This window comes from Bos mutus, chromosome 1 (genome assembly GCF_027580195.1).
Source record: "Bos mutus isolate GX-2022 chromosome 1, NWIPB_WYAK_1.1, whole genome shotgun sequence".
Taxonomy (NCBI): Eukaryota; Metazoa; Chordata; class Mammalia; order Artiodactyla; family Bovidae; genus Bos; species Bos mutus.
In genome coordinates this window covers 96050382-96074295 of record NC_091617.1, presented here as the reverse complement: position 1 = coordinate 96074295, position 23914 = coordinate 96050382, and the positions used below count along the sequence as shown (strand labels likewise).

Sequence of the window (23914 nt, the reverse complement as noted above, 5' to 3'; positions counted from 1 at the left end):
TCAAAACCTATGGGATGCAGCAAAAGCAGTTCTAAGAGGGAAGTTTATAGCAATACAACCCTACCTCAAGAAACAAGAAAAACATCAAATAGACAACCTAACTTTACACCTAAAACAACTGAAAAAGAAGAACAAAAGACCCCAAAATTAGTAGAAGGAAAGAAATCATAAAGATCCAAGCAGAAATAACTGAAAAAGAAATGAAACAATAGTAAAGATGAATAAAACTAAAAGCTGGTTCTTTGAGAAGATAAACAAAATGGACAAACCTTTAGCCAGACTCATCAAGAACAAAAGAGAGAAGAATCAAATCAACAAAATTAGAACTGAAAAAGTAGAGGTTACAACAGACAATGCAGAAATACAAAGGATTATAAGAGACTATTATGAACAACTATGTGGTAATAAAATGGATAACCTGGGAGGAATGGACAGATTCTGAGAAAAGTTCAATCTTCCAAGACTAAACCAGGAAGAAATAGAAATTATGAACAACCCAATTACAAGCATAAAATTGAAGCTGTGATCAAAAATCTCCCCAAAAAGAAAAGCTCAGGACCAGATAGCTTCACAGAATTCTATCAAATATTTAGAGAAGAGTTAATGCATATCCTTCTAAAACTCTTTCAAAAAAATTGCAGAGGAAGGAACACTTCCAAACTCATTCTATGAGGCCACCATCACCCTGATACCAAAACCAAAGACAACACAGAAAAAGAAAACTACAGGCCAATATCACTGATGAACATAGATGCAAAAATCCTCAACAAAATTTTAGCAAACAGAATTCAGGAACACATCAAAAAGCTCATACACTATGATCAAGTTGGGTTTATTACAGGAATGCAAGGATTCTTCAATATATGCAAGTCAATCAATGTGATAGACCATAGTAACAAATTGAAAGATAAAAACCATATGACGACCATTCAGTGCTGCTGCTGCTGCTGCTGCTGCTAAGTCGCTTCAGTCATGTCCGACTCTCTGCGACCCCATAGACGGAAGCCAACCAGGCTCCCCTCTTCCTGGGATTCTCCAGGCAAGAACACTGGAGTGGGTTGCCATTTCCTTCTTCAATTTATGAAAGTGAAAAGTGAAAGTGAAATCACTCAGTCATGTCTGACTCTTAGTGACCCCATGGACTGCAGACTACCAGGCTCCTCCATTCATGAGATTCTCCAGGCAAGAGTACTGGAGTGGGGTGCCATTGCCTTCTCCAATGACAACTCAACAGATACAGAAAAAGCCTTTGACAAAATTCAGCACCCATTTATGGTTAAAATGCTTCAAAAATGGGCATAGAAGGAACCTTCCTCAACATAGTAAAGGTCATATAAAATAAGCCTACAGCAAACATTATTCTCAATGGTGAAAAACTGAAAGCATTCCCCCTTAGATCAGGAACAAGACAAGGGTGTCCACTTTCACCACTATTATTCAACATAGTTTTGGAAGTCCTAGCTACAGCAATCAGAGAAGAAAAAGAAATAAAAGGAATCCAGATGGGAAAAGAAGTAGTAAAGCTCTTACTGTTTGCAGATGACATGATACTCTAAATAGAAAACCTTAAAGATAGTATCAGAAAATTACTAGATAGAGCTAATCAGTGAATTTAGCAAAGTCACAGGATACAAAATCAATACACAGAAATCACTTGCATTTCTATGTACTAACAATGAAAATCAGAAAGAGAAATTAAGGAATCAATCCCATTCACCACTGCAACAAAAATAATTAAGTATCTAGGAATAAACCTACCTAAGGAGACAAAGGAATGGTGGCTGCGCAGGTGCAGGAGGGCCAAGAGGAGCCACTCCACGTTCAAGGTCAGGAGGGGCAGCGGTGAGGAGATACCCCTCGTCCAAGGTAAGGAGCAGCAGCTTTGCTTTGCTGGAGCAGCCGTGAAGAGATACCCCACGTCCAAGGTAAGAGAAACCCAAATAAGACAGTAAGTGTTTCGAGAGGGCATCAGAGGGCAGATACACTGCAAGCATAATCACAGAAAACTAGTCAATCTAATCACATGGACCACACCCTGGTCTAACTCAATGAAACTAAGCCATGCCCTGTGGGGCCACTGAAAACGGTGGAGTCATGGTGGAGAGGTCTGACAGAATGTGGTCCACTGGAGAAGGGAATGGCAAACCACTTCAGTATTCTTGCCTTGAGAACCCCATGAACAGTATGAAAAGGCAAAATGATAGAATGCTGAAAGAGGATCTTCCCAGGTCGGTAGGTGCCCAATATGCTACTGGAGATCAGTGGAGAAATAACTCCAGAAAGAATGAAGGGATGGAGCCAAAGCAAAAACAATACCCAGTTGTGGATGTGACTGGTGATAGAAGCAAGGTCCGATGCTGTAAAGAGCAATATTGCATAGGAACCTGGAATGTCAGGTCCATGAATCAAGGCAAATTGGAAGTAGTCAAACAGGAGATGCCAAGAGTGAATGTCGACATTCTAGGAATCAGTGAACCAAAATGGATTGGAATGGGTGAATTTAACTCAGATGACCGTTATATCTACTACTGTTTTAGAAAAGGCAGAGGAACCAGAGATCAAATTGCCAACATCCACTGGATCATCGAAAAAGCAAGAGAGTTCCAGAAAAACATCTATTTCTGCTTTATTGACTATGCCAAAGCCTTTGACTGGGTGGATCACAACAAACTGTGGAAAATTCTGAAAGAGACGGGTATACCAGACCACCTGACTGGCCTCTTGAGAAACCTATATGCAGGTCAGGACTCATCAGTTAGAACTGGAAATGGAACAACAGACTGGTTCCAAATAGGAAAAGGAGTATGTCAAGGCTGTATATTGTCACCCTGCTTATTTAACTTCTATGCAGAGTACATCATGAGAAATGCTGGACTGGAAGAAGCACAAGATGGAATCAAGATTGCTGGGAGAAATATCAATAACCTCAGATATGCAGATGACACCACCCTTATGGCAGAAAGTGAAGAGGAACTCAAAAGCCTCTTGATGAAAGTGAAAGAGGAGAGTGAAAAAGTTGACTTAAAGCTCAACGTTCAGAAAACTAAGATCATGGCACCTAGTCCCATCACTTCATGGGAAATAGATGGGGAAACAGTGGAAACAGTGTCAGACTTTATTTCTTTGGGCTCCAAAATCACTGCAGATGGTGACTGCAGGCATGAAATTAAAAGACGCTCACTCCTTGGAAGAAAAGTTATGACCAACATAGCATATTCAAAAGCAGAGACATTACTTTGCCAACAAAGGTCCGTCTAATCAAGGCTATGTTTTTTCCAGTGGTCATGTATGGATGTGAGAGTTGGACTGTGAAGAAAGCTGAGAGCCAAAGAATTGATGCTTTTGAACTGTGGAGTTGGAGAAGACTCTTGAGAGTCCCTTGGACTGCAAGGAGATCCAACCAGTCCATTCTGAAGGAGATCAGCCCTGGGATTTCTTTGGAAGGAATGATGCTAAAGCTGAAACTCCAGTACTTTGGCCACCTCATGCAAAGAGTTGACTCATTGGAAAAGTCTCTGATGCTCCGGAGTTCACTCAGACTCACGTCCATTGAGTCAGTGATGCCATCCAGACATCTCATCCTCTGTCCCCTTCTCCTCCTGCCCCCAATCCGTCCCAGCATCAGAGTCTTTTCCAATGAGTCAACTCTTCGCATGAGTTGGCCAAAGTACTGGAGTTTCAGCTTTAGCATCATTCCTTCCAAAGAAATCCCAGGGCTGATCTCCTTCAGAATGGACTGGTTGGATCTCCTTGCAGTCCAAGGGACTCTCAAGAGTCTTCTCCAACACCACAGTTCAAAAGCATCAATTCTTCGGCTCTCAGCCTTCTTCACAGTCCAACTCTCACATCCATACATGACCACTGGAAAAACCATAGCCTTGACTAGACAGATCTTTGTTGGCAAAGTAATGTCTCTGCTTTTGAATATGTTATCTAGGTTGGTCATAACTTTCCTTCCAAGGAGTAAGCGTCTTTTAATTTCATGGTTGCAGTATCAAATCATGAATACAAAATTTCCAAAAATCTAAATAGTGCAGAAATATATATGAAATAGAAAGAAAGTGAAAATCCACTGAAATCCACTCTTTCCAAAAATAATCATTATTTACAGCCTATTTTATATTCTTCTTAATTTTCTTTGTCCTGACATGCATATATGTATATGTCTCTTGTCAAAAATGGTATTGGATTATATATGCTCTTCTGCACTTAGCAGTATATCCTGCCACATCAGTGTACATGACTTCTTCCAGTTCCTCAAAGATGCCAAACTTTGCTTAGCTCACGACCTTCCATACAATCCTGGAATGTTCTTTCCCATACTTTGCAAAGCTAGTTCCTTGTTTCCCTTTAATCCTCTGCATAAATGTCATTTCCTTGGATAGATTTTTCCAGATCAATTTATAGGGTTCTTCCCACTACACAATATTTATTTCCCTTGAAGCAAGTACCACAGTTTGTAATTGTATGTTTGTTTACTTTTTTGGGGGGGGCCTACTTTTTTCCTCTAAATTGAGTCTTACAAGGACAGGGAACAAACCTGTTTTGTTCATTACTGTATATTCAGTGCCTTGCACAATGCCAGGCATGTAGTGAGCTCTCAATAAATATATTGAAATAAACATATAAGTAACACACTGAAAAAAAGTGTATTTGTTCTTTCATTTCCTATCCATGATGGATAGAGCATTGTTTTCTCTTTTTCTTCAGTTCTTTCTTTATTCTTAGTTAAGAAACAATACCATACAGTTGGCCTTTGAACATCATGAGCTTGAACTATGCAGGTCCACTTATACACGGATTCTTTTTTTCAGTAAATGCGTATTACAGTTCTTGCATGGTATACAGTTGGTTAAATCTGTGGATGTGGATACAGAAGCCAACTGTAAAGTTATACACAGATTTTCAATAGCCCAAGAGTTAGTGCCCCTAGCTCCCTACATTTTTCAATTGTACTTGTCTGGATTCCTACCTGGGATTTGTTTTAATCAAATATGGTAAGGTGACAGACACAAGGACAATTGCTTTTAAAAGAAGAGTTTATTATTTACAGTGTTCAAGAGCAGGCGGCATGCCGCACCGTGCAGGGCCACATGGGGAAGCACCAGAGTCGGTCTGGAGGCAGAAGGAGTGAAAGAGAAAGCATAGCCCAGAGACTTTATTTTGGTTTCTGCAGGAACAAATGGGTGGGACAGTGTACAAAAGTCTGAGTGAATTTGGGATTGGATAGTTAAAATAGTTTTGGCAGGCTCTGCTCTATAGGGGTGGTCTCTAATTTTCCAGTACCTAGCCCGGGGGTGATTTGGAACAGGGGAGATATTGGCTTCATATATGAGAAATAAAGGAGGATTTGGGGGATATGGGTTTTGGGTTGGATGGTTTCCAGAGGAAAGGCACGTTCACAGGGGAAGTTGTTTGCTAGCTCTAGGATAATTTCCAGAGATCAAAGCCCTGGGAGGGAAATCCTCCCCTTCATCACTAAGGCCACCAAGATAGCAAAGCATCATAAAATATACAAAATAAAAACCATAATTAATACACTTCTAACCTAATTTAGATATTATGACTGTTCATTTCCCAATTAAAATTTCCAGATGAAATATATAACCACATCTGTGTGTGTGAATTTTTTGTAAAGTTTAATGCAGGAAGATGGGCAGAGTCTGAAATTAGGAGTTAAGAAACTGAGTTTATTCAGTGACCCTTCCCATTTCTAGTTGGATGCTCTTAGCCAATTCATTTAACCTCCCTGAACACCAAGCTCATCATCCCTACAACAGGGATGACAGTAATATTTACCAGATGAATTTATTGGGAGAAATAGATTAATCTAAATGTGGTTATATTTTTCAAAGTGTTTTATAACTGCAAGGCACCATATAATGTTTGAGTTTCACTCTTACTGCAGTATACTGCAAGGACTTTTTTCAGAATAAGAATTCAGGTTTTTTGTTGCTGTTGTAGAAATATTCAAAGTTGTGATTAGAGGGGGAACACTAAAAATTCATTCAGGAAAAGAATAAAAATTCACTGTTTAGTTATTACACAGAATGAAATTTTGGATTTAAAAGATACTCTCCATTGATGGAGAGTACTTCAAACAGCTTTGAAACGTTTACTTATTTTCATAAGATTTTGAAGTCAGTTAGGTTAAATTTGTTCTCATTTAATCTCTGAAAGGGAAATAAACACAGAGCAAGTTATATAACGGCTTTCAATTTTGCCATGGATTGCTTAGACTGGTGTGGCACTGCTCCCTACAATAAACAAGCACCTTCTTTTGCTGGAATCAGCTAAGGTTTGGTGCTGGTGGTGGTTTAGTCGCTAAGTCATGTCTGATTCTTTGCATAGCCTGCCAGGCTCCTCTGTCCATGGGATTCTCCAGGCAGGAATACTGAAGTGGATTACCATTTCCTTCTCCAGGGGATCTTCCCAACCCAGGGAATGAACCCAGGTCTCCCTCATTGCCAGGCGGATTCTTTACTTACTGAGCCACCAGGGAAGCATTGAGCAACTTCACTTTCACTTTAGGGCTTCCCTGGTGGCTCAGAGGATAAAGCGTCTCCCTGCAATGTGAGAGACTTGGATTTGATGGAGAAGGAAATGGCAACCCATTCCGGTGCTCTTGCCTGGAATATCCCACGGATGGAGAAGCCTGGTAGGCTACAGTCCATTGGGCCGCAAAGTGTCGGACATGACTGAGCAACTTCACTTTTATCAAAATGCTTCCTGAATCAAGCAATTAAAAGAGGAAGTCATGGAATAATCATTAGAAAATCATTTCTGGCAAATAGACCACATCAAGTGCCTCTAAGATATAGACATTGGTTTTACTTAATGAAATTAAAAATCTGTGTCCTTTCCTGAGGTCCCAGAGGTACTATTTTTGTCTCTTCTGAGCCATTCTTCCCTCTGCTTGCATCTTGTCTTCACATTCCTTTTCTCCCTAAAATTTCAGGTGATTTAAGACTAAATCCCAGGGAGGGAGGAGGGTTTGGGATGGGGAACGCATGTATGCCTGTGGCAGATTCATTTCGATATATGGCAAAACCAATACAATATTGTAAAGTTAAAAAATAAAATTAAATTAAAAAAAATAATAAAGTAAGTTATGAAAGTGAAAGTAAAAAAATAATAAAGCATCCAAATAAATAGGTTTTTCTGTAAAAAAAAAAAAAAAAGACTAAATCCCAGGACTAAATCCAAAGTACCTTTCTTGGCTTGCAGAATCTTTATTTTCGGACTCTGAAACACCTTCCTCTGCTTCCAACTGCCTTTATATTTAAGCCTCATTAAATTTTCTGACAGTCAGACTCAAGCTAGGCCTTTTCACTGCCCTACCATGACACTCAACATTAATCCACCTAAAAAAGAAATAAGGGGAGGTTGAAGAAAGAAAGAGAAGGCTTCACTTGTGTTTTGGGGGATTTTTGGTTTGGTTGGTTGGGGTTTTTTGGTTTTTTGTTTTGTTCTGCCACAATGCGTGGCTTCTGGGATTTTAGCTCCCCAGCCAGGAATTGAACCTGGGTCGTCCACAATAAGAGTGTGGATTCCTAACCACTGGACCACTAGGGAATTCCCTACACTTATTAAATATAGTTGTTGCTCAGTATCCATGGGGGATAGCTTCTAGCACCCTCTTGAATACCAAAACCTGTGGATCCTCATTCTATAAAATGGTGTAATATTTCCATATAACCTATGTGCATCATTCTGTATAGTTTAAATCATGTCTAGATTACTTATAATACCTAATGCAATGTAAATGTTATGTAAATAGTTGTAAAGACAGTGTAAATGCTATGAAATAGCTGCCAGAGCACAGCAAATTCAAGTTTTGGTTTTTGGAACACACTCTCTCTCTCTCTCTCTCTCTCTCTCTCTATATATATATATATATATATATATCGGAGAAGGTAATGGCACTTACTCCAGTACTCTTGCCTGGAAAATCCCATGGGCGGAGGAGCCTGGTAGGCTGTAGTCCGTGGGGTCGCGAAGAGTCAGACACGACTGAGCGACTTCACTTTCACTTTTCCCTTTCATGCATTGGAGAAGGAAATGGCAACCCACTCCAGTGTTCTTGTCTGGAGAATCCCAGGGATGGGGGAGCCTGGTGGGCTGCCATCTATGGGGTCGCACAGAGTCGGATACAACTGAAGTGACTTAGCTTAGCTAATATATATATATATATATATATATATATATATATATATATATATAAAATATCTATAGTTGGTTGAATCTGTGGATTCAGAACCTGAAGATATAGAGGACCAACTTCCCTACTGAGTGCTTACATACAGCAAGCACTGTATATATGGGTTTGCTGTACATACCTAATTTGTACAACAAACCCATGAAGCAGGTATTATACTCCATTTTGCTGATGAGGATACACATTTTAGTGGGATTAAGTACCTGTCTAAGGTCATACTGCTATTAAGTGGCAGGATTAGCTTTGGAACTGAAGTCCACCTGTGAGATACTTACTCTGGCCTCTTCCGTGCTGACCCTCTCCACCTACTGTAGTCATCAGCATTCTTCTTCAGATTCTGCTCAACCTTTTCTTCCTTTGGGCTTCGCAGCCTCCCCAAGACTCTCACAGTAGTCTATTTATAATCCTCTAATTATACTTGTATGTGCTGTGCTCAGTCGCTTCAGTTGTGTCCAACTCTTTGCAGCACCATGGACTGCAGCCTGCCAAGTTCCTCTGTCCATGGGATTTTCCTGGTAAGAATACTGGAGTGGGTTGCCATGCCTTCCTCCAGGGCATCTTCCTGACCCAGGGATCAAATCCGTGTCTCCTGCAATGCAGGTGGATTTTTTATCTGCTGAGCCATTGGGAAAGCCCCTCTAATAATACTTAGCAGGTATTTGCTTTTAATTAAGATATAATTCACATAAAATTCATCTGTTTAAAGCATATAACAAAGTGTATGTTCACAATGTCATGTAATCATCACTAGTCTGTAATTCCAGGACATTTTCCTCACCCCAGAAGAAACTCCAAGACCATTAAGCAATCATTGCCCATTTCCCATTTCCTCCAACTTCTAGCAACCATTAATCTCTTCCTGTCTATATAGATTGGTCTGTTCTGGACATTTAACATAAATGGAAGCATACAATATGTAGCCTTTTGTGTCTGGCCTCTTTTTGCATAGCTTAGTGTTTTCAAGGTTTATCCACATTGTCAGGTGTCTCAGTACTTCATTCCTTTTTATTGCTGTTGTTTAATTGTAAATTATGTCAGACTCTTTTGCAACTGTTTTAGGGATGTACCACGTTTTGTTTATCCATTCTTCAACTATAATGGACATTTGGTCTGATTTCACAATTTAGCTACTCTGAATAATGCTTATATGAACATTTGTGAACTAGTTTTTGTGTAGACATATGTTTTTATGGTTATAACCAAGTTCTCTTAGTTATATAACTAGCAAAGGAATTGCCGGATCTTATGGTAACTTTATGTTTAACATCTTGAGAAAATGTCAAACTGTTTTCCAAAGTTGCACTTCTTTGCATTCCCACCAGCAACGTATGAAGGTGCCAATTTCTGCACATTCTCTCCAACACTTGTTATCATCTGTCTTTTGATTACCATCAACCTAGTAAGTATGAAGTGATTGAGCTGCCCTTCCCTAATGACTAATAATAAATATTTTTCATGGTTTTTATGGCCATTTTTATGTCTTCTTTGCAGAAATGTATTTAAATTCTTTGCTCACAAAGAGAAACTGAATTGTATTTTTAGTTATAAGAGTTACTTACATATCTGAATGTGTGTGTGGTCGTATCTGACTCTTTGTAATGGGATGGACCACCAGGTTCCTCTGTTCATGGAATTTTCCAGGCAAGAATACTGGAGTGGGTTGTCATTTCCTACTCCAGGAGATCTTCCCCAGCCAGGGGTCAAACCTCTTGAGTCTCCTGCATTAGCAGGCAAATTGTTTACCACTGCACTGCCTTATCAGACATCTGATTTGCAAATATCTCCCATTCTGTGAGAAGACTTTTCACTTTCTGGATGTATCCTTAAGAAATACCAGCATTTTTAATTTTGATGAAGTTCAATTTACCTTTTCTTTTGCTAGTTGTAGTTTTGGTGACAATCTAAGAATCCCTTACCTAATCTAAGGTCACAAAGATTTACTACTGTGTTTCTTTCTAAGAGTTTTATAATTTTAGTTCTTATACGTAAATCTTTGATCTATTTTGAGCTAAGTTTTCTAAATGGTTTAGATACAAGTCCAACTTCATTCTTTCATGTATAGATATTCAATTTTTTCAGCATCATCTGTTAAAACAAATTAACTCCAACCCCCTACCCCTCAAAACTATTATTTTCCCTACTGAGTTGTGGGGAACTCTTTGCTCACAAAGAGAAACTGAATTGTCTTTTTTAGTTATGAGAGTTACTTATACATCTGAATGTGTATGTGGTCATATCCGACTCTTTGCAACGCAATGGACCACCAGGCTCCTCTGTTCATGGAATTTTCCAGGCAAGAATCCTGGAGCAGGTTGTCATGTGTGGAATTTTGTTTGTTTTTTTGGTTTACACTTTCTAAATTTTTATTTTGAAATAAAATAGATTTACAGGAGTGGAAGAGATGACAGAGAATATGTGTTTTTAAGTAAATATTGACACATATTTGTTAAGGTGAGCTCCTTGAGGGCAAGATTTTTTGCATTCCTACCTGCATGTCTCAGAGGGGACCATGACCTAGTAAACCCTAAGCAAACATGTTCAATGAATGAAAAGCTGATTTGAGAATCCTACCGTCAACTTCCAAATACCAAGTCCCATAGACTTTGTTAGGTGCTGGGAAAGTTTTATGTCAATACATGATGTCACAGTCTAGTAAGTTTTTCAGGGGTCCCAGAAGTTTCCAAGGGGTCCCAGAATCTTACAGTCTTAGACTGGAATGGGACTCGGAGATCATGAAGTGAAGTGAAAGTCGCTCAGTCGTGTCGATTCTTTGCGACCCCATGGACTATACAGACTATACTATACAAGAATTCTGTACAGAGATCATGAACCCTCTCATTTTCCATTTTCCAGGAAATGCAGAGCTTAAAAGACTAAAAGGCCTGTGGCCTATCTCATGTTAATTTGCCAGAGGATCCCAGGTCTCTTTGAAATTACATTATGACTTTACAGCTTAACAAAGGATTTTTTTCAGTTAGTCCTCGATAAAGCATTTTTTCAGTTAGGCCTTGATAAAGTCCTCTCCCAATGAAAGACAACTACCTCTGTTTCATACCAGTCTTATCTTCTCAGATAACTGCTATCAGAGATTTAAAAAAAATTTTTTTCCACCTTAGTTGGGCATAATCACTCCTTTCTCTGAATTCTATAGCTATTATTTGCTCTTCCACAAATTAGCAATTTGTTTTGTACTGCCCTATTGCTTTGGATTTTTATGTAATCTTGAATTGTTATTTGTCACAGGTTTGTGTGTGAACTTCCTAAGGAGAGTACCGTAGCTAGAGCCAGGGGCAAAATTTGCATTTACATTTATTATATGACATTTAGAGCTTTGTACCTAGTGGACATACAATAGATGTTTCCTGATATTATTTGTGTTTTTATATAATTCATTTTTAAAATAAGAAGCTATTAGGTTTAAAGTTTCATTCTGTTTTTCCCTAGAGGCTCAGGGTGAGAGGCTCAAAGTGATAAGTACCTTCTTTCCTGTGGACAATTGCTAGTGACCCTCTACTTGTTTTTATAAAGGAATGGAGATACCAGAGAACTAATAATTAGTACACATACATATTTCAGGGCTTCCCTGGTGGCTCAGACAGTAAAGAATCTGCCTGCAACAAGGGAGACCTGGGTTCAATCCCTGGGTCAGGAAGATCCCATGGAGAAAGGAATGGCTACCCACTCCAATGTTCTTGCCTGGAGAACTCTATGGACAGATGAGCCTGGCAGGCTGCAGTCCATGGGATCACAAAGAGTTGGACATGCCTGCGTGACTAGCTTTCACTTTCAAGGTACATATTTAACTATTTCTTAATATTACTATTGAAAGTTTTAAAATCCTGCTAAAAGGATAAAGAAGATTTGTAGAATTCTCCTGAGAACCCAGTAAATTAAGCTATCCCTCAAGGGAACTTTGAGCTGTAGTTTTTAAATCACTGAGTCAGAAAGTAGAGAAAGAGGGACTTCCCTGGAGCTCCAGTGGTTAAGGCTTCCACTGCAGTGGGCACGGGCTTCAATCCTTGGTAGGGGGACGAAGATCCTGTGCCTCATGCGGCATGGCCGAAAATGAAAAGAGGAAGAAAAAAAGAAAAAAGAGAGTAGAGAAAGAGATCCTGTTTCTCTTATCGCAAGCTTGCTTTCCAGTTACTAGGTAGAGGAAGAAGATGGAATAATCTAGCCTCATGTTGAACAGTGTTGCAGAACATAACCATCTCACCTGGAATTGTTTGACAGAGGTAAAATAGAAAAGGTGGCTGAACAGAATGATAGGATATTCAGAACATGGTCTTGCACCTACTGGGACACAGTGAGCCTGTTAATGGATTATGATAAGAATAGATTATGTGTAGATTATAGTGATTCTCTAATAACAATGAATCCAGACAACATTTTAGCATGTGATTAGATCATGGAAAACAAAGAGAAAAGAAATAAAAACTAAGAATTTTGTGAAGTTAATTATCTTTTCCTCATCCGCCAGAAACCAGTCCTTGTTTCAAATTCATGTTATGATTAAGAATGGAAAACATTGGAACAATGATACAAATCATTGCCATTTCCATACTTTGGAGTTCATTTGTAAAACGAGGCTTAGATTTTTTGCTCTTCAAGCTGCTCTCAGGGAGACCAGCAGCATCAGACATTTTATATCAGAATGTGCATTTTAACAAAACCCCAGGCCTAATTTTTATGTTTATCAGAGTTTGAGAAGCCAAAGTAACTCCCAGCTAGTTAATTCTACCATCCCATGATTCTTGTTGGAAGATTCCATGTTGGTAAAAGGAGACTCACTTTCTTAGGAGTCCTGTTTGACTTGAGTAAACAGATCACTCAGCAAGTTGAACTAACTTTTCAGGTCATAGCTTTAACAAGGCAAAGCTGAAATAAAGACTTGCTCTGCTTGTTTGGTGTCATCAGCTTCCTTCCTCTGACACTAAGGTTAATCTTGTATCTAAGTGGACATAAACCAACAGAAAATTATTTCAATATAATTTAATGTTTGTGGAATACCAACAATTTTCTCAGTGCCAAAAAGAACTTGGAAGATAAGATTCCTGCTCTTGAGGCACCTAGGCAAGATGGTCACTTTGCTTCAAAAGTCTGTGATCTTATTTTCTTGGGCTCAAAAATCACTGTGGATGGTGATTGCAGCCATGAAATTAAAAGATGCTTGCTCCTTGGAAGAAAAGCTATGACAAACCTAGACAGCATATTAAAAAGTAGAGACATCACTTTGCCAACAAAGGTCTATCTAGTCAAAGCTATGGTTTTTCCAGTAGTCATGTACAGATGTGAGAGTTGGACCATAAAAAAGGCTGAGTGCTGAAGAACTGATGCTTTCGAACTGTGGTGCTGGAGAAGACTCTAGAGAATCCCTTGGACAGCAAGGAGATAAAACCAGTCAATCCTAAAGGAAATCAACTCTGAATATTCACTGAAAGGACTGATGCTGAAGCTGAAGCTCCGATACTTTGTCCACCTATTGTGAAGAGCCAGCTCATTGGAAAAGACCTTGATGCTGGGAAAGGTTGAGAGCAGGAGGAGACGAGGCTGACAGAGGATGCAATGGTTTGATGGCATCACTGACTCAGTGGACATGAATCTGAGCAAACTGCAGGAGATAGTGAAGGACAGAGAAGCCTGGAGTGCTGCAGTCCATGGGGTCACAAAGAGTCAGACACGACTGAATGACTGAAGAATAACATGGATTGATTCATAATTTGTTATTATCCAGGATGGGGAGCCATACCAATTCAGTAAAATACCTCATGCCTAAGTCTTAGGGTGATAAGCACAGTGTGAAGGTAAGCTAACAGATAGCTTTATCTCTGAAGTGCTGTTCCCTTTGACATTGTACATGTGATTAAGCAGCCCAAAATCATTACAGGCTATGAGCTCTGCTTTTTCCCTTGATTTCTCTGTGGCCCAAAATAGGATGTGGTTTAATTCAAGGTCAGCAGAAATTCGATATGAAAAGATTTGAGTCCAGTGAGAAATAGGTGGAGGTGGTAGAGAAAATGAGCTAGTCCTCCGTGAGAGGGGAGAGGGGTTGGCAACCTTGTAGGGGAGAGGAATTTACTCCAGAGACTGAGACAGAACTCAGTTATTGAAGGAAGCCAGTGCTGGGGTGCTGAGCTGCTGGAGTGGGAAGAATTTATTAGATAAACTTACATTTTCAATTGGAAATGCCATCCTCAAAAACAGGTTTGCCTTTTCAAATTGGAGGGTAGCTTACATTTAATGGTTGATTATTGTTAGGGACAGCATACTTGGTATGCCAACATCATTAAACTGATACTTCTAAAAGAAGGCTGTATATTTTTGTTGTTCTTAAAGTTTTTTTTTCAGTATTTATTTATTTGACTGTGCCAAGTCTTAGTCGAAGCATGTGGGATCTAGTTCCCTGACCAGGGATTGCACCTGGATCCCCTGCATTGGAAACACAGAGTTCTAGCCACTGGACCACGAGGGAAGTCCCAAAAGTTTGTTTTTTTTTTTTTGATGCAGGCTTTTTCAACCTGTCATTTACTAGTCAACTTTGTGCTGTTCAGTCAAGCCAGACAGAAGTGGATTCTTCTGGTTCCTGAAGAAGACGAGGTAGCACTCAAGAGCTGTTATAATCATTCTTTGTCATTTACTGGTGCAGAGTTTCCCATCTGCCTTGTTCTTCTCTTCATTGGTATATGTCCTGATATCCTATCTGGATTGTAACTTTCTTAAAAAGAAGGAGAGAGCATAGTGACTGCACCAATAAACCCCATAGGAGTTAATTATGTTGAGATTTCTCAGACCTCTTTGGCTATTCAGTAACTTTCATTAAGTACATGTTTGGGTTTACCTCATTTATTCATTTATTTTGCTGACTCCTCTGCTTCATGGGACTCTCCATTGATAGTTCATTAAAACAAAGCCGTTTTATTTCAGGCAAAACAAATTAAGGCTCAAACTGTTATATGTCATTATCTGTAGTGTGGGAGTGAGACTGGGGAAGGGCAGTGGAAATAAATGTATGTGGCTGGAGTGAAGGGAGTACCCAGATAAAGCGGGCAATGTCAATAGGGCCGTGAAAGGGTATAAGAGAAAGAAGGGCGAAGGGGAGTCATGGGGGTATTGTTTGCTATCTATGCTAACTCAGTAAAGTTAATTAACAGAATACAAACTAAACTCTCTCACTAACTTCAGCTGTCAGGACTCCTATCAGGAGTTTGGGTCATGACTGCTGCTCTTCAAGGTTAAGTAAAACAATTAATGTGATACTGCTGCTGCTGCTAAGTTGCTTCAGTCGTGTCCGACTCTGTGCGACCCCATAGACGGCAGCCCACCAGGCTCCCCCGTCCCTGGGATTCTCCAGGCAAGAACTCTGGAGTGGGTTGCCATTTCCTTCTCCAGTGCAGGAAAGTGAAAAGTGAAAGTGAAGTCACCCAGTCATGTCCGACTCTTAGACTACCAGGCTCCTCCATCCATGGGATTTTCCAGGCAAGAGTACTGGAGTGGGGTGCCATTGCCTCCTCCGAATGTGATACTATTAGGACACAATTACATAGGACCTGTGTCTGTCATTTATTCCTTCAGCAGGTTATTTCTGGACATATGGACAAGCATTCTGATAATGACAAAATGAGAGAATGTTGGACAAAAATATTTTAAATCCCTTAAGCTGATGGATTTGAGCATTAATTACTTTTTTTTCAATTAAAATAATTGTAGTAAGCCAAAAGTAGGTATCATTCAGGTCATTCAGCCCAATATTTATCTCCACAGGTCATAAAGTCTGTCCAAAATGGTCAGGACTTGCAGTTTAAACACTTTTCTCCCCTTTTAGTGACATTATTACATACTTAGTAAAACCACTAAAGAATGGTAAGTTAAGGAAGGCAGGTTTTCAAAACTGCAGGTGTTAATAAGCACCATTTTAAGTATTGGGGTGGCCAAAAAGTTCGTTCCAAACAAACTTTTTGGCCAACTCAATACAACAGAAAGAAAAAGGACTGTCAGAGGCTTTTTCAGAATGTCTACCATTGACTTTCCATTTTTGGATCATATGATTCTCAGTTGAGAAACAGAAATCAAAGATCCAGCAGCAGGATTTATCACCTGACATAAAGAACATGGCACACAAATTTTCATATTTGATTTTGGCTTCAGAGCACACTGGCGGGGCTCGTTAAGATTGAACAGGAGTCTGCTCTCTGTGTCTGCATCTCCACTGCTGCCTTGCAAATAGGTTCATCGGTACCATCTTTCTAGATTCCACATGCATGCGTTAATATACAATATTTGTCTTTCTCCTTATGACTTTCTTCAAGCTGTATAGAGTAATAGAATACAATAGAGAATAATGTAATATGGAAACATATACATTACCATATTTAAAATAGATATCAAGTGGGAATTTGCTGTGTGACACAGGGAGCTCAACCCAGTGCTCTGTGACAACCTAGAGGGGTGGGATGGGGTGGAGGTGGGAGGGGGTTTAGGAGGGAGGGGACATATGTATACCTGTGTTTGATTCATGGCTATATGGCAGAGGCCAACACAATATTGTAAAACAATTATCCTCTAATTAAAAAAAAAATTGAATATAAAGGTCTACCTATTCTGATTAGACATTTTCTTGCTAGTTCAGTCTGTAGAAAGGAAGCCAAATTTCCCTAAAGATATGATTAATGTGATGTTACGTTCCTTTTAAACCCTTTTACAGAGTCCCGTTTTCTTTAAACTGAGATAGTGTCTCATGTTCTGTTACTAAAAATGACATAATCTCTACACCCTGATCATCCTATATGTTTAACTGTGTGTGCTTTATCTAATTTTAATTACATCAAATTGACTTTAAAAGTTAATGTCATAGCACTTCCAGAATGGACACATGAGTAGCTCCCTTATATTCTCCCCGATGCAACAACCCTAACTGGTAGAAATTATAAATAAAAAAACAACCACTGGATCAGACTGTGAAACAATTTTATGCCCCAGTTCAGTTCAGTTCAGTCGCTCAGTCGTGTCCGACTCTTTTCAACCCCATGAATCGCAGCACACCAGGCCTCCCTGTCCATCACCAACTCCCAGAGTTCACCCAAACCCACGTCCATCAAGTCAGTGATGCCATCCAGCCATCTCATCCTCTGTCGTCCCCTTCTCCTCCTGCCCCCAATCCCTCCCAGCATCAGAGTCTTTTCCAATGAGTCAACTCTTCGAATGAGGTGGCCAAGGCATTATCAAAAACACTGGAGCAATCAGTTGCCAATTAGTGGAGGCTAACATCTGGGAGCTAAACCCCAGCCAAAAGCTTGATAGGGAGTTGAGGAGAAGAGACAAAGAGAATCAGACTAAAATCACTGTCATCCCCCAGGGGAGGGACCAGGAGTCGGGGTGACAGTGTGCATGCGAAAGCTACACCCTCTGAGGAGAGACACTAGAGGCTGCACACTGTGGAGGAAACAGACTCTAGTGACCTAGTCTGGTCAACTCAAAAACAAACAAGCAAACAACCACAGCCACCAAGGAACTGATTTGGACCAGTCTTCAGAGTTGCTGCAGTGGAAAGGTATGGTTTGCAACAACAACAAAAACAACATGAGACATACAAAGAAACAGGCAATGTGACCCATACACACCGAAACTGTCTTTGAAAGGACATGTATGGGAGAAGGCAATGGCACCCCACTCCAGTACTCTTGCCTGGACAATCCCATGGGCGGAGGAGCCTGGTGGGCTGCAGTCCATGGTGTCGCTAAGAGTCGGACATGACTGAGCGACTTCACTTTCACTCTTCACTTTCCTGCATTGGAGAAGGAAATGGCAACCCACTCCAGTGTTCTTGCCTGGAGAATCCCAGGGAAGGGGGAGCCTGGTGGGCTGCTGTCTATGGGGTCACACAGAGTCGGACACGACTGAAGTGACTTAGCAGCAGCAGCAGTATATAAGACATAGCAGACAGAGACTTCAAAGCAGCAGTTATAAATACATTTTAAAAACTAAAAGGGGTCTTCCCTTGTGGCTCAGTAGTAAAGAATCCACCTGCCAAGGCAGGGGACACAGGTTTGATCCCTGGTCTAGGAAGATCCCACATGTCTCAGGACAACTAAGCCCAGGCACCACAGCTAGTGAGCCAGTGCTCTAGAGCCCACGAGCCTACTTGACTACTGAGCTCAGGCACAGCAACTACTGAAGACCATGCACTTAGAGCCTGTGCTTCACAGCAAGAGAAGCCACTGCAGTGTGAAGCCCGTTTGCTGCAACTAGAGAAAGCCTGCATATATTAATAAATACCCAACACAGCCAGAAAAAAATTTTAAAAAAACTGAAGGAAACCAGTTTCTATTCTGCTTATGAGTAGATTCAAAATTCTTCAACAAAATATTAGCAAACTGAATCTAGCAACATACAATATAAAAAGGATATGTCATAACCAAGAGGGATTTTTCCCAGGAATGCAAGATTGACTTACATCCAAAAATTAGTGTAACGTATCACATCAGTCGGAGAAGGCAATGGCACCCCACTCCAGTACTCTTGCCTGGAGAATCCCATGGACGGAGGAGCCCACCAGGCTCCCCCATCCCTGGGATTCTCCAGACAAGAACACTGGAGTGGGTTGCCATTTCCTTCTCCAATGCATGAAAGGGAAAAGTGAAAGTGAAGTCGCTCAGTCGTGTCTGACTCTTAGCGACCCCATGGACTGCAGCCTACCAGGCTCCTCCGTCCATGGGATTTTCCAGGCAAGAGTACTGGAGTGGGGTGCCATTGCCTACTCCGAGACACAGAATAAGCACTAAACAAAACCCAACACTCTTCATAATAAAAATAGGCAAAAAATTAGGAGTAGAATGGAACTTCCTTAACCTGATACAAGGCATCTACAAAAAAAAATCCAGAGCAATAATCACATCTAATGGTGAAAGACTAAAACTATCCACAGAAGACTGAGAATAAGACAAGAATGTTCACATACTTCTCTATTCAACATAATACAATAGCTTCTAGCTAATGCAATCAGACAAGAAAAATAAAAGATATACAGATTGGAAAGGGAGATGTTAGTCTATTTGTATTCTTAAATGGCATAATCTTGTACAAAGGAAATTCTAATGAATTTATCAAAATACTATTAGAACTAATGAATGAATGCAGTAATCCAACCCAGGATTCAGATATATACCAAATTGATTGTATTTCTATACACTAGCAATGAGTAATAAAAAATAGTATTAGGATGGGAATGTAAGTTGGCAAAGCCACTATGAACACCAGTCGATGTTAACAATGTTTTAATGATGTTAAAAAATGCTGATGTAGGCTTCCCTGGTGCTTGGTCTAGTGATTAAGAATCTGCCTACCAGTGCAGAGCACACGGTTCAATCCCTGGTCCAGGAAGAGCCCACATACAGAGGGAGCAACTAAGAGCCAGAGCCACTGCTCTGCAGCAAGAGAAGCCACAGCAGTGAAAAGCCATCACACCTCAACGAGGAGTAGCCCCTGCTTGTTGCAATCCAGAAAGTCCCCAAGCAGCAACAAAGACCCAGTGCAGCCATAAATAAATAAATGATGATGAATGGCTAGTTGGATGGCTTGACTGATTGGCTAAATATTCATTGTGCACCTGTTCCATGCAAGGGCAATATACAAGGGCCAAGATATGGGGAAAGCAGAAGGAAGAAAAGTCAAGTCTTCCATCATACCTTCTAACTGAGTTTCTTCATTACATTTATTATTACATTTGTTACATATATTGTACTACATTCTTTCCATAAAAGACGCTATGCTGCTGCTGCGGCTGCTAAGTTGCTTCAGTCGTGTCCGACTCTGTAAGACCCCATAGACGGCAGCCCACCAGACTCCTCCGTCCCTGGGATTCTCCAGGCAAGAACACTGGAGTAGGTTGCCATTTCCCTCTCCAATGCATGACAGTGAAAAGTGAAAGTGAAGTCGCTCAGTCGTGTCCGACTCTTCGCGACCCCACGGACTGCAGCCTACCAGGCTCCTCCATCCATGAAATTTTCCAGGCAAGAGTACTGGAGTGGATTGCCATTGCCTTCTCCGAAAAGACGCTATCAGTTCAGTTCTGTTCAGTCGCTCAGTCGTGTCCGACTCTGCGACCCCATGAATCGCAGCACGCCAGGCCTCCCTGTCCATCACCAACTCCCGGAGTTCACTCAGACTCACGTCCATCGAGTCAGTGATGCCATCCAGCCATCTCATCCTCTGTCGTCCCCTTCTCCTCCTGCTCCCAATCCCTCCCAACATCAGAGTCTTCCAATGAGTCAACTCTTCGCATGCTGAGCCCTTAATCAAATTCTTTCCCAAAAAGGTACTGTATAATTGAGATGATTTATGCAATTGGAAGGGGAATTCAGCAGAGAAGAAAGTCTAGACTGTGACGAATCCCAATCATTTCCAATGTCCTCGGATGCCCAAGGTGGATTCAGGATTTGCACGCCAAAGTCTCCTGGGGCACGAGCCGGAGACAGACAGAAGGCGGGGCTCTCTACTCGTAAGGAACCTCAAGTCCCAGAATTCCACGGGGACTCCAAATCCCAGAAACCCGCACTCCAAATCTTCTCCGAGTCCCCAGTCGGCTGACCGCGGACGCGACCAAGTTAGGAAACTGGGGTGAGATGCCGCAGCACTTGTCTCCAACCATATTTGTAGGGAGGGCTTTTTACAGAAGTATAGTATTTGAATCTTCACGTTCTCTCAGTTACAGCTCCCACAAAAGGCCCCCTGCCGGGGAATCTGATATGATGTTCAGCACCACCCCCATCCTCCCTCCCCTTTGCCTTACTCCCGTAAGAATGGTTCAGCCGGACATTGAGGCTCCTTGATTTGGATCAATGGTTGCACCCGCCCTCCCCCGGAATGTGGGCCTTTGGAGCGAGCGAGGTGGGAGGGACGGAGGCGGGAGGCGTGCAGGGCCCGGGCGGTCGTAGAGGCAGAGTCGGCCGCCGGCGGTGGGAGGAGCCGTGCGGTTCCGGCTGCCCAGGCGAGGCGACACTTGGGTCCGCGCCGCGGGCGGGGACGACAGGTAGGCGAAAGGGCAGCCGCGGCTCCGCGGGAGGCTCGAGCTGCGGAGTCCCCTGCGGCGCCCGGCGCGCCCCCCGTACCCTCGGCCTCCGGCGAGGCGGGGGAATAAGGAGATGCCGACCCAGAGAGACAGCAGCACCATGTCTCACCCGATCGCAGGCGGCGGCATTGGGGACCACTCTCACCAGGTCCGGGTGAAAGCCTACTACCGCGGGTGAGTGTCCTGCGGTGGGGGTGGCAGGGGTGGAGAAAGACCAGCTCGGCTTGGCCTGGAGGAGGGGCGAATGTGGGGCTGGAGATGTGGGAGGAATGGTTTGGGCGGGCTAGTCGGGGGGACTCGGGATGGATGACCGAGTGGTCGGGGGAGGAACACCGGGCACTGGATGGGGACACCACCACCCAGTGGTGGTGCAGGACGCCCTGGAACCGCACGGCTGAGAATCCTGAGTAGGGTCCAGGGGAGGAGCCTTGGAGTAAGTAGGTCCCCCTGGTGGGTTTGAGAGACTCGCCTACTAAGATTTACAAAGAGCTTTACGTCTTTTAAGTCTGGATGTATTGGGAGTTGAGAGTTGATTCTGAGTGATGCCTTAGTTAACTAAGTTTACTATTAGGTTTTAAAGACGGAATTGCTTCCGTTTGCTGACCCTTTTGATTACCAGCAGGCCTATAGCCTCTGGTTTTCTAAGTCAGATTTGTCTTGTTCCCGACATGTATCAGGAACATGATCAGGCTGCCAGTATATTAGACGTAGGGGTTATATTTGAGTAAAGTTGATGTGTTTTCAGGGATATGCATTAGGTACTAGGTCTCGCCTAGGTTAGGTTGTGTATGTGTAAATTAAAATTCGTGAACTCTTCTTTGTCAGTGTTGCTTTAAGTCTTTTTTTTTTTTTTTAAGTCTTGTCCGATAGGGTGAGATACTGCAAGAAGAGAAGAGGGTGAGAATAAGCAGTTTTAAAATCTGTGATCTTTACTCATATTATCACCTAAGTTACAACTACTGTGGTTACCAAAAATAACCCAGTCCTAAAATCACAGTATTAAATCATATTCCATAATCAGTAATCTGAAGTGTCCCCCTTCCTTTGAGTTCCGTTGAGGTGTGAAATTTTTTTTGAGATAATTACATTTAGGAACATTAGAAAGCTGAACTGTTAGTGTGAACTTAAAGATTTGAAACTGAGGGCTAACAGAAAACCCAACTTCTGTGGCCTGTCGTAACTGCTTGTCCAAGCAGAAGTAAATTGCTTAAAAAAAAAAAAACTCAAGCACTAGGAGGTTTGAAACTGCAGTGCATACTTTTACATTCCTGAGAGGATCAGTGAAGATAGCAAACTTTCAAAATGCCTCCCTTGTTTTGATTTCAAAGAAAATATAAGCTCCTATGTGTCTTACTGATTTGATAAAAGGATTTATTATTTTGTTTGCTGCAGTGAAGCCTCGGACTCTGTTTATTAGCTTGACTGTATTCAGGAGTAGTTAAAGGAGTTATTTTGGACAGTAACCGTGGTTTTGCTTAAATTGATCAAGGAAGTCTTGATTTGAAAACAATAGCTCTGTACTTTGCACTGGAAAAAAATTGCTTTGTTTCCTTTACCTTATCTTTGACAGATGAGATATTTCACTTTAGAATCTGCTCTCTTTTATAAAATTGACAGCCTGTGAGTTGTTAGGTACAGAGAATGAAATATAGTACATTTTCTTTTTTTATAGTGTCTGATTATTGACAATTTTAAAAAGCTAGATTTACACACACACACACACACACACACACACAGTAGGAACGGGCAAATTGTTTAAAAATATAAAATGAAAAGTGTTCCCCATCCAGTCTTCCCAACCTCAAGAGTTAACTATTATTGATAGTTCATTTCTTGTTCTTCTGGAGATTGCCTTTATTTCTTACTTTAAAGTTTTATACTTCCGTTGTGTGATTTATCAGCTTTAGATGGTATCTAGCGATTCCTTCCTCTGAAAGATGATAAACTGGGTACACCCTACCCTCTGCTTCCTTGCTCCCCTGTGCCTCTCATATTTATTGTTAAACTATTGTTTTTAGTTCACCGGTTTACTTTTCTGACTCTTGACGTTAAATTTAGGTAGTTTTCAATGATTCCAACTATGAAACATGAAAACAGTGCTTCTTCCTTTTTTCTCCTGTTTTTATTAGTTTGACAATTGCAAATAGGCCTCGTGCTTAATTGCTCAGTTGTATTGGACTGTTTGGATAGTCCAAAGAGCCCATGGATAGTAGCCTACCAGACTCCTCTGTCCATGGAATTTTCCAGGCAAGACTACTGTTTGCCATTTCCCTCTCCAGGGGATCTTTCCTACCCAGGGATCGAACCAGTGACTTCTGCCTTGACAGGCTGATGTTTTACCACTGATACCATACAGGCCCAAATAGGCCTCTGCTGCTGCTGCTGCTGGCTGCTGCTGCTAAGTCACTTCAGTCGTGTCCGACTCTGTGCGACCCCATAGACGGCAGCCCACCAGGCTCCCCTGTCCCTGGGATTCTCCAGGCAAGAACACTGGAGTGGGTTGCCATCTCCTTCTCCAGCGCATGAAAGTGAAAGTGAAAGCAAAGTCACTCAGTTGTGTCTGACTCTTCGCCACCCTGTGGACTGCAGCCTACCAGGCCCCTCTGTCCATGGGATTTTCCAGGCAAGAGTTC

At 41.5% G+C, this 23914-nt stretch overlaps 1 protein-coding gene, 1 long non-coding RNA gene and 1 other non-coding gene across 4 annotated transcripts in view; 2 read left to right on the top strand and 1 right to left on the bottom strand.

Moving 5' to 3' along the window:
* Positions 1-16495, top strand: part of LOC138988498 (uncharacterized) — a 28970-nt gene extending 12475 nt beyond the window's left edge. The window contains exons 2-3 of the long non-coding RNA XR_011464748.1: positions 11795-12009; positions 14726-16495. This is a non-coding gene — a long non-coding RNA (uncharacterized lncRNA). The remainder of the gene's footprint in view (positions 1-11794; positions 12010-14725) is intronic.
* Positions 7503-7575, bottom strand: TRNAK-CUU (transfer RNA lysine (anticodon CUU)). The gene has a single exon. It is a non-coding gene; the product is annotated as a tRNA-Lys (tRNA).
* Positions 16496-21116: 4621 nt separating the features above from the next.
* The window catches only part of PRKCI (protein kinase C iota), a 70805-nt gene continuing 68007 nt past the window's right edge, over positions 21117-23914 (top strand). The window contains exon 1 of one of the 2 annotated variants that reach the window (XM_070373377.1): positions 21117-21455. Coding sequence is in view for 1 of the 2 variants with exons in the window: in XM_005891725.3 (XP_005891787.1) it covers positions 21355-21455 (101 nt within the window). In the remaining variant the exon portion in view is untranslated. The remainder of the gene's footprint in view (positions 21456-23914) is intronic. The other variant, XM_005891725.3, reaches the window with a different exon arrangement.